The 12,046-nt window shown below is 40.1% G+C and overlaps 1 protein-coding gene across 1 annotated transcript in view; it reads left to right on the plus strand.

Moving 5' to 3' along the window:
* Positions 1 to 12,046, plus strand: part of LOC103022215 (protein eva-1 homolog C) — an 88,479-nt gene that overhangs the window by 70,800 nt on the left and 5,633 nt on the right. Inside the window, exon 6 of the mRNA XM_022683249.2 lies at positions 8,953 to 9,090. Coding sequence (XP_022538970.1) covers positions 8,953 to 9,090 — 138 coding nt within the window. The remainder of the gene's footprint in view (positions 1 to 8,952; positions 9,091 to 12,046) is intronic.

Raw genomic sequence — 12,046 nt, forward strand, 5'->3', positions numbered from 1 at the left:
AAATTACTTTAGTATTAGTCGCTAACTCTGCTCATTCATTGTTTCTACTAGATTTTGATGCATTGCTGAAAGGAACAAATATCATTCAGCAACAGGAGCATTGTTAGTGAGGTCAGAATGTTTGATAATCACCATCCCACCTCATTCCTAACTCCCCAACTCATCGCAAAAGTACTGGATGGAGCACCCACAGACTGGCATTACAGATGGTGCCGGTAATTTAATGTATTTCTGCTCCATAAAGTTCTATTTATTGGCAGTACTTCTTTACAGGGAATAGACAAGCTGTGCGTGTGCATTTGCTTATTTATGCCAGCAATGGGTGCAGTGTATGTTAGCTGAATGAATCCAGAAGGGATGTCCAAAAACATTTGGACAAAATAGGGCCCTATTGCTACCCTACACCCTTACACTCCTTGTGCCCGTGCCAATAAAAATAGAGTCGAAGTTTAGGAATATATCTACGCCGATGGGTGTGGTGGTCTGGAAGAGAGATGTGTTCAGGTCAATTTCTGGAGTGTTTCTATTTTGCTGGCAGAAAACAGGTGCGCCACCGACTAATTAAACCCTGACAACAGTTAATAGTCACCCGTCCATACCTATCTTAACAACATAGGTGCGAGGTGCGCTAGGCACGCATACACCCTCGCAAGTCCAGCTTTACAGAAACAATAAACAGAATAAAAAAAAATAACATTGCTGTTCCCGAAAATGACCTGCTGGCGCACATTCACAGCATGAATGCACAGGTCAATTTCCTTTGCTGAGATGCACAAAACCCTGCACTGTTAAGATATGAATGGTCCAAAGTGAAACGCTCATTGGTTTGTTTCACTTTACGCCCAAAAACACTCCCATGATTGATTAGGAGAATTAGTTTGTCCATTTTGCCCATTTTGAGCTGCGCAAAGAATATTTTTTGCGCCCTCACAAAGCTATAAACACACTGACATGCCCTAAATCAAACTGAGCAATGCGCTATTGACGTTTCTCCTATAGATCGCTAAAATTGGGCCCATCTCTCTCTCTCTCTCTCTCTCTCTCTCTAGTCCTCTGTGTCCCTATGTGACTCTCTCTCTCTCTGTGCATCATGGAGACAGCAGTGCCCTGGAGTAATAGAAGAGAAAAGCAAAATGCAAGACATAAGAAAGAAAGAAGAAGGAGATATTGGAAGTGTTAGAGAGAAAAAGCAATAAAGAGAAAGAAAGAAGAAGGAGATATTGGAAGTGTTAGAGAGAAAAAGCAATAAAGAGAAAGAAAGAAGAAGGAGATATTGGAAGTGTTAGAGAGAAAAAGCAATAAAGAGAAAGAAAGAAGGCAAGTGAGTATAAGTGAAAGAATGAGTAATGAAAGAGAGGGCAGGAAAAGAGATTAAAAGAGAATCAAACAGGGGGCAACAGACAGTGAGAGATAGAAAAAGAAAAGAAATAAAAGATAATGGAGAGAGACAGGAAGTGAAAAACAAGGGAAAGAGAGAGAGAACAAAAAGGTAAAAAATAGAGAGTGAGGGGTGTTTCTATTTAAAGCTCTGTGTCTAATATTAGCTGTGTTTAATGATGGCAGCTGTGTGCGCTCTCGTACGAGACGTGTGTGGATCATCTGTTAAACACACACACACACACACACACACACACACACACACACACACGTGCCAAATCAGTAACACCTGTTGCTTACTGTAACTCTGCAGTGAAGCTGTGGTTAAGTATACAGAACACATTGTTTACATTATGGTTGTGATTAGTAATCTTTATGCAAAAAAAAAATCAGCACAGCCCCTACATATTTAAACATATTGAAGTTTGATTCTTATTTGAACATTTTTGGGATTATATAACTAAACACATGAAACTTAAGAACTGACGAAACGTAATTTAAAACAGAATGAAAAATGGTATTTTACATATAAAATATATTTAATAGAACTGTGTTTTTTTCTTGAGGATAAAGTGAAGACACCCTCCAGACATTTATTTCTAAGCCTAAATGTGAAATCAGGATAAGGTACAGCACCGCAGCTTTAGAAGAGTCTGTTTTATTTAACCCTCAGACATTCAGACCCCAAAGCAATCTGAGGCCTTCAGGAAGAAGGTTGTAGATCTTTCGTTTCATTGTCAAGTGGACAACTTTTAAAACAACAGGGACAGATTAGGCCATCCCGGCAAATTTAGCCGCTAAAGCAGCATAATTGGAGCTCAGCATGCTTGGAGGAGAACTGCTAATGCTAATTTTGTCACGTTAGCTAACACACATCCATGATAGCTAGCATGTGTTGAGTAACTGATGCAGAAGGACGAAATATCTAAATATATGTCTCCAAAATGACACTGAAAGTACCTGCCAAAAGGACTCCAAAGGAGGACAACTGAAGAATTGGCAGCAATAAATATGATACAGGAAATTTACAACTTTATAATTTATAGGCGCATTATGGTAGAATTGGTCATTTTTGCTCTTGGTGTCCCCCTTCATTCAGGAGGTGGAATTACCATAAATACTACAGGAAATAAAACAAATTATCAGGTTAGTATCAAGTTATGCAGCATTACGCAATCACCAGTTACATAGTGCAGATTTGCATAGTGCATAGTTTGGAGTTGCAACAATAGGGACACTATTCTCACTATCACAGTTAGTTTGACATTAAGGCTGCAACGTTTAGTCGATATAATCGAAATTTCATTGTCGACTAATTGTTAATTTGTAAAAGTACTGCATTACACAAAGTGCAGGGGACAGAAGCGCAATGGTAGATGGGTAAATGGCTCACTCACACAGTTTAAATTCAGTTTAAACTCAGTGTGTTTGTTTTCAAAAGTGCCCAGACACAACAGATTACATATTTACTTCAGTACTAAAATTTTGTACTTCCCACGTGTAACAAAATCTAGACATTTAAATGCATTTTAAATCTCATGTTCAGCTGTTTCTAGCATTTTTAGAGATGGAGGACATGGCAGAAATAATTGTTGACTTATCAACTAAGCAAAAAAATAATCATCAGATTAGTCGACTACCAAAATAATCATTAGTTGCAGCCCTATTTGACATTAAAGCTGATACTTTCAGGTTGAAAACCTACATCATGTTCTTCAGAGGTTTGGTGGAGTCCATGATTCAACGACTAAGACCTGTTTTAATGGCATGAGGGGGACCTTTTTAATAATAGACATATGTTTTTAAATATTATGGCTGACTACTGTATTATGGCAGCATTTCCCAGTTCTCCCGTATTAAATTATACATAGTTAAATGTGTTTTTTTTTTTTGTGAGCATTTTTTCTGTTCAGCCCATCCTCCTGTCATCCTGTCAGTTCCTAAATATGCTGGTGGTTAACCTGATGCATTAGGTCTTCATTTCTAACAGTAAAGTCCCAAACAGTAGGGAATTATTTTAATTCCCTAAAACCTTTAAAGATCCTGAGAGCTCACAGTACTGAGATTACATAAGTCAACTACATTTTGTGTAAAGGGAAATTGTGGTTATTACTTGATGCTTGTTGCCAGAATGTTCACTTTAAACATTACAGAAAAATCAGACACTGTGTGTGTGTGTGTGTGTGTGTGTGTGAGAGAGAGAGAGAAAGGGAGCTGGCATAAAGAGAGAGCCCTGCTCGCTCAGCCGTGATTTCACCGAGCTGACAGGCTCTCGAATTCACTCAAAGTTTGCATGAGAGGGCAAGAGTGAATGCATGTACGTGTGCGTGAGTGAGTGTGTGTGAGAATGTGTGTGAGTTCTTTTCTATGTCTCTATGCGTCGGTGTCTGTATTCATCATGTCTGTATTGGCTGACATGCTGTTAAATGGCTACTCCAACTGAACGTACCCTCTGACGTCTGTTAGTTTTTTTAGCACACTCACAATAATAGCTTATTTATGAAGCGCATAAGAATAGTAATTAAACATCAGAAATGCAGAAATCGAATGAAATATGCATGCAAATACAGAAGCAAACATTTCAGGGCACTCATATGATTATATTTGAAATAAGGATGTTTTGAAGCAAGGCTTATTTCATCTCTTCATCATCAAAACAGTGGCTTGGTGGTTAGTACTTTAGTACATTAGTCTTGGAAGTCTTGGGTTCAAGTCCCTCTCTGGGTGAAGTCACATTCTCCTTGTGTCCACAGGGTTCCAAAACAGCTTGAAATGATTGGAACATTCTTTCGAAAGGCTTTTTAAATGTTTGTTAAGCTTTTTAGTTATTTGCCATAAAAGACATATGCATCTGTTGTCATATGTCTTTGGCGAATTGCTATTTCAGGGGTGCAGCTAACTCTCCTTAGCTGAGTAAACTGACCTGCTGTTTCACACTCGTTCATTTTGTCTACTGATGTAAATAAAGGTTTGCATACCTGGCAACAGGCAAGCGCTATGGGTTTGTGCACTACTGTGTGTCATTTTGTGCATAACAATCAGGGGTGTATGTACGTTGAGGAGTTGCTTGTAACAATTCACTGCCAAGATAGCAATAAACATCTGCCTGTTGATGTCCATCTTGGTTGATTTCAGTCAGTGGCACAACTGTGTTTTTCGTTGCCAAGATAGCAATACACCAGAAATGTACCTAAACACACTTCATTTCAGGACAACCTCGCCCATCAGCGTATATATATATATATATATTTACAAGCACCTTTGCTGTTTAAACGATGGACGTGAAACCAAATATGAAAATATTTGTGAAAATAATCTGTAGGCCGGGGTGTAAAATAGGACCCAGTATGAAACACTGGCCTCTAAAAACAGGAAAACACTGGTAACTTTAAAGGATTCTCTAGCCAGCTTAGAAAAAGCTGATGCCAGAGGTGCTGTGGTGAATTCAGCAGACGAGGAATGTTTCTCAGACTTGTCACAGTGCAGTCACTGCATCCATTACAGGCCACTCATTTCCTCATTAGATTGGATCAGCCTGGATTAGATTAGCGTAGATTAGATTGTGTTGGAGGTCCATAACAAAGCGACAGCTGTGATCTGCTCCACTGTCAACAGAGAGCATGTGCCATGTTTATATGCTGTATATGTATCTGTACATACAAATTATACCATATACAGTATGTAAATGTGTTAAGAGATAAAAGGTTTTGTTACAACACTGAAAATATTCTATCCTCCTGTGGCTTTTTAAAGGCTGTGTGTGTGTTTGTGAATGCATACCAGTGAGCCTTTATTTATCGTAAAGGCCTTTTTGAGAGAGCAGCTGTTGGGTCTATAGTGTGTGTGTGTGTGTGTGTGTTTTCCATGCAGAATGTTCTACTGTTGTGAATGCAGTTCACTCCAAGCAGCTGAGGTCTATAGAAAGCAGCAGTTCTTTTGAGTTCACTCAGTGCCTGCGGAAATCTGCAGATTGTCTGGGCTGTTTTTAGAGTAACTGGCCACTTTATTAGAAACAACTACCTTGTGCTTCCATTCACTGGCCACTTTACCAGAAACACCTACTGTATTTTACGGACTAAAAGGCGCACCGTATTATATTTAACATCTATTTTCTGGTCTATTTTAGTAAGTAAATAAAACTATAATTGCCACGGCTGCCACAAGGAAGGACGCGGAGCGCATTTATTTAAAACAGAAAACAAACAACAGTAAACCATAAACAAGAACACTGGTACAAACAGGAACGTAAACACAACCTGAGCAGACGTAAACACGCACAAAGACCGACAAACTAACACTGAAGACACAGGAGCTTAAATACACACACAAGGCGGGAAAGGAAACAGGTAACACATGGGGACTGGTAATGAGGGGGCGGAGCTCAGGTGAAAACAGTTGCGTCAGAGACATGGGAGGAACACACAGGGCCATGTGGAGAAATGACAGGCACAGAGGAGAAAAAAGTAAACGAACACAGAGAAATGCGAGCACAGAAGATTTCTCTTGTGAAAACTGTTTATTTGGGTGATTAAAGCGTTTTTGTTTAACAGTAAGCTTAGATTTGCAAAATTTTCAACAGCGCATTTAGCAGCAGCACGGTTAGCAGCAGCACGGTTAGCAGCAGCACAGTTAGCAGCAGCACAGTTAGCAGCTGTGCAGTTAGTTGCGGTTAGCAGCACTTAGCGCTAGTAAATGCCACCCGAAAGCACTACACTGAGGAACCCTGAGTTCGTCCTATCAAGCCTGTTTTTACACAGTAAACATACAAGCTACAGTGCAATATACTTACCTCTGAAACTCAGAGGAGTGGCTTTGCTGCAACCTGACTTGTACAATTCATACACACAGACACACACACAAAATCATGTTAAAACACAGTGTCCACACTTTTGTACAGCAGTTTTAATTGAAGGGAAAAAAATACACACAGACACACACACACACACACACTCACATATGCAGTGTTTAATTTGCTCTTGTGTCTGGAGGATAAGACCAACAAAAGCCAGAAAGCCAGAAGAGTTGACCCCCTGACCCCCATTAGTAATGACTGGACAGTTTACAGCTGTTTATTAACATTTCCTCTGGCTTCTGGTCCTCTTTCTCACTGTCTGTCTCTCTTTTTCTCTTTCTATCTCTCTGTCTGTCTCTCTCTCTCTTTGTGATTTCTTCTGAAAGGAAGGGCAGTAATACGGAGCCTCATTGTGGGTGGGCCATAATAAAAATGGGTGTTCTTGGTCGCAGTCATAGCACCACCACTTGATGGAATGATGGAATCCCAGTTGATAGCTTCATGAGAATAGTCCAGTGTGCAGCAACTGTAACTATGTAAAGGGCACCTGTACTATATAAGGGTCCTTTGCTTTCACACCGACCATGTTTGGTTTGGACCATTGGACTTTTTAGTTTGATTCAAACCAAAATCGCAGATGTAAAAGGTGCTGTGAACCACGGCCTGGACTAAAGGACTACAATGTGGCCTGAACAAAAGACACATTCTCTGTTTGCGGCCAGAAAACATATTTTGGGAAGGCTCAGACTTTTTGACCAATGACAGAAAGTTGAGAGAGGTTCTTGTCACTCATTAAACAATAGAAAAAAGAAAAGAACTGGTGTTATGCCCAAGTATGTCTCCCTTTCACACTGGTGACTCTTGTATCTACTGTATCTGTAAATTTACCCTTATTTATAAAGAGAAATAGAAGACAAATGAGTCTGATTCTGGCAGGGAGACAGAATTGGGCACTACACCTAGAAAAGCTATATAACAAATTGAAAACATGCTGCTGTCCAAGGCAAGCCTTTCTAAAAACCAATTGGTGCCAAGATTTTAGAGATGCAGCAGGATGGGGCAAGGTTGTCTACATAGTGTACATGTAAAGCAAGAAAGCTGCATCCATTGTTGGTACAGTTCTTAAAATGGACACACTGCTTGTATTATGATCTCTATTATCTCTTTAGAAAAGCAGTGACCAAGAATGGGACACTCTATTCTCTAGTTAGAACTAATCAGCCAACATCAGTACCTCACCTCACTGGTGTTCTCTTGGGGCCGAAAGCAACAATCCTCTTTACATAAATTTTCCAACATCTCAAGTAACACCTGCAGCAAAGGAAGGCAAATCCTTTTAGACCATATTTTGGCCATATAGTGTCTCAAACAGGGGTTTTGGATTAAATGGCCTTGGAGTGTTGATCTATGGTAAGGTAAGGTAAAAGGTGCTGTGTGTGTGAGAGAGAGAGAGAAAGAGAGAAAATCATTTCAGTGTAGTATTCAAATGCTGTCTTTGAAGTACCATATTCAAACTCTAACTGGGCAATGATTGGAGCCAGATGCATTCACTCAAACATTTAACACACACACACACGCACACACACACACACTCTCTCCCTCTCCCTCTGCTCTCTGTAGTTATAATTATGTGTGTATTTTGGGCGGTGCTTTTTGCCAGGACTCCTGCTGTCCCAGAATTCTATGCTTCAGTGATTTTAGTGTGTGTGTGGTTGGTGCACAGATCTACGCAGAACAGAGCCAGAGTCAATACTCTCTCTCTCTCTCACACACACACACACACACACATACACACACACAGGCTCAGATGTGGAGTGTTTCCTGGGGAGTAGCTCTTGGATCATTTTAGTGCTGAAGAACAGAAACATGTTTCTATTTCTCTCTCTCTCATCATCTTATTCTTCTTTACTCTCTCTTTCCCTCTCTTTTTTTCTCCCCATCTTGTCTGGCTCTCTCCCTCTTTTTCGTTCTCTCCCTCTGTCTCTCTGTAAACTTGTACATCAATGTATGCAGTTACACATATATGTAAATGTGCGCACACATGCATGCAGACACACACACACAACACAGAAAACATATGTGCACATGTGTTTTCAATTAGCCTCAATCAGAGTCCTATAATCTCAAGCTGAGCTTCAGGACCCATGATTAGAGTCATACGCACACACACACACAGACACACACACACTTAAAGTAGTGATTAGTGTGTCAGTCTGATGGAAGTTGACAGGTGGTGTACCAGCAATCATTCCATTCACTCTAGTTTTTTTCTAGCTTTTTCGGTCTTTGACATCCCCTTCCTTTCACCTTCTGCAACAGGAAGTGTGTGCATGTGTGTGTGTGTGTGTGTGTGTGTGCACATATTCAGCACCTATGCAACATCAGATTTTTAACCCTTTTTTCGTTTTTTGAAAAGTAAGAGTGTGTGTTTATTAGAAATGTGTGTGTGTATCTGTCTGACTGAATGACTGAATGTCATTGCTGATTGCTGCAGTATCTCTGCCAGTTCTTTTCTAGCTACGCTCTTTAAAATCAACAAAAGGACTGACTGAGTGTGTGTGTGTGTGTGTGCTTGGCAGACAGACTTGTGGTCAGTTTTGTGACCACATCACAGCCATTCCAAAATTTAAACCCTGTGCATTGTGGGCGAGTGTCTGGAACGCTGACTCACGGGAAGTGTGGGGAAATGATGGATAGAAGATTTTTGGGAACTGATCTGTGTTATTTGGAAACTCTGCATGATCTAAGACTGAATCATTATCTCTCTCTCTCTCCCTCTATAGTGCCAAAGAAGCTTTTGCAGGAGTCCGATCAGAGAGTTCCGTTTGCCCCACCCCCCTCGCAACCTCATGACCCCAATGTGGTGGGAGACAGCGCACCACCTGACGGGAACCCATCCCTGACCTCTGACTCTGCAGCAGGTAACAACCTCAACTTTGACCGTTGACCCCCTTTTATCAGTGCTGGGGCCCTAAATTTAGCCCCCTGTTCACACTCTAAGCTCAGACACAAAGACACGACTCTGTGCCAACAACAACCTGTTCATTACTCATTTCTCCACTGGTTATTAACACTGAGTTCTCCCATAAAGACTTTTCATTTGTCAATCCAGGGACTTACCCTAACTGAACCCAGCTCTCCCACTGAGTTTTTACGGTTTTATGTTCTTGTACAGAACTTAATATTATTTTTCTTTAAATGTTTCATTAAATGTATTCTGATGTTTATCTAAGTCACAACAATAGACAAACACAGTCTGCTTAAACTAATACCACACAAAAAAATATATATGTTTGCATGGTTTTATTGAACACAACATGTTAACATTCACAGTGCAGGGTGGAAAAAGTATGAGAACCTTTGGATTTAATAACCGGTTGACCCTTCTTTGGCTCTTTACAAAACTGTTTCAGTTCAGCTATAATATTCTTGGGATGTCTGATGCGAATCGCTCTCTTAAGGTCATGCCACAGCATCTCAATTGGGTTGAGGTCAGAACTCTACAGAAGGTGTATTTTCTTCTGTTGAAGCCATTCGGTTGTTGATATACTTCTATGTGTTGGGTCGTTGTCCTGTTGCATCATTTATTCTCTGTTGAGCTTCAGTTGGCGGGCAGATGGTCTTAAGTTTTCCTGCAAAATGTCTTGGTAAACTTGAGAATTCATTTTTTTCCGTTGATGACGGCAATCCGTCCAGGCCCTGAGGCAGCAAAGCAGCCGCAAACCATGATGCCCCCTCCCCCGCAGGTTTTGATGATGTGTGCTGTGCCTTTTTTCTTTACACATAGCGTTGTGTGTTCCTTCCAAACAACTCAGTACTAATGTGGAACATCCAGGTGCTCTTTTGAAAACTTCAAACGTGCAGCAATGTTTTTTTTTTTGGACAGCAGTGGCTTCCTCCATGGTGTCCTAGCATGAACTCCATTCTTGTTTAATGTTTTCCTTATTGTAGATTTGTCAACAATAATGTTAGCATGTGCCAGAGATTTCTGTAAGTCTCTAGGATTCTTCCTCACCTCATTGATCATTCTGCGCTGTGCTCTTGCAGTCATCTTTACAGGACGACCTTGCCTAGGCAGAGTGGCAACAGTGCTGAACTTTCTCCATTTGTAGACCGTCTGTCTTACCGTGGACACATGAACATCAAGACTTTTAGAGATACTTTTGTGACCCTTTCCAGCTTAATGCAAGTCAACATTTCTTGAACCTAGGTCTTTTGTGCGAGGCATGATAAACCTCAAGCAATGCTCTAAAGAACAGAAAACTCAAAACTGGTGTGTGTGTGTGTTTTTTATAGGGCAGGGCAGCTTTAATCAACACATCCAATCTAATCACATCCTGGCCTCAATTAGATCTTAGAAAAAATCATTAGCTTAGGGGTTCACATACTTTTTCCAACCTGACTGTAAATATTTCCATAAAACCATGCAAACATATTTTTTTGTGTGGCATTAGTTTAGGCAGACTGTGTTTGTCTATTGTAATTGAACACATTTAATGACCGATTTATGCAGAAATCCAAGTAATCCCAAAGGGTTCACAAAGGGTTCACAAAGGGTTCACATGTGTCAGTACATTTAGTTAAGGGACAAATTGTTTCTTATTTTAAGGTACTGTACTTGCTGGATCATGCTGTACTTGCTGGATGGTACATTAGTATGGTTTGGATCTTGGTAAACCAAAAATGTACCTGTACAGTACATTGTTTTCTGACTGTGTACTGATGTTGGAAGATTAGTTTTGAAAAGTAGTGAATGGGACATAGTAGAAAACCAGTTAGCATGAAGTAAAGGCTTCTTGACAAAGGTACTGGGTAGATCTCTGTCATTCTATAGCATACAGTTTCACAGCTCAGTGCTGGGGACATTGCACATGGCGACCTTAGGTCATGTGCTTCCTATTCTACTGGCAATGCTTTTCTATCAGGCACTATCAGATTGTGCTCCAGTGAGTTGAAGGAAAACAGCAGCTCTGCCAGCATCTCAGTAATAGCCAAGCAGTGGCTTTGACCTCAGGCCTGTTTGCTTTTCGTTTCCACATGCATGATTGATTTAGGCACATGTACATATACACACAAACATGCACACAAACACACACACACACACACAATGATGCATACACACCCATATAAGCTCCACGTAGAACTGCAAATTTAAGAAACGGGTTTATAACTGGTTTATATGACCTATAAGTTGAGCACTATCGGCAAAATGAGATATGACACACAGAAAACACACACATGCACAAACGGAAGGCTTGATTTTTCTGTTACACACTGTAATAGAAGCAGCCTTACTGTTCTATTCATAAACAAACAAAGCCCAAACCACACAACAACACCCATTACATGTTTTAAACATGTATACTTTAAACATAGGCATAAGGCATAGGCATACTTTTCCCGTCGTTACGATAGCAAAGACACCCATGACCCACCCTAAAAGATGGATCACCTATAGATCACTAAAATCGGGCCCTATAGTATGTTTAATATTTATAGATACCCCTTCTTATCAAATATTTTAAGCTGCCTCATCTAGTGCTCACTAAAGCACTAGGTGAGCACTAGAATGCAATAACTGTATTTACAACGTAAGACCGTACTTTTAATTTCAGTAATTCAGTACTACATTTTACAATAAACTACTAGCAGTACTTAAACACACTACAAAACATGCTGAATACCTTAGTACTTCTACTAGTGCATCTAAGTAAAATTGAATATCATTGTAAAGTTACTTTATTTCATTAATTCAGTTGAAAATGCAAAACTCTATATTATATAGATGTATTAAACACAGTGATCTATTTTAAGTGTTTAATAAAATCAATGTTGGACAAAGGGAATAGGACCTATGGAAAGCAGTTAGCAGTGTAG

This window comes from Astyanax mexicanus, chromosome 1 (assembly GCF_023375975.1).
Source record: "Astyanax mexicanus isolate ESR-SI-001 chromosome 1, AstMex3_surface, whole genome shotgun sequence".
NCBI classification, from domain to species: Eukaryota; Metazoa; Chordata; class Actinopteri; order Characiformes; family Acestrorhamphidae; genus Astyanax; species Astyanax mexicanus.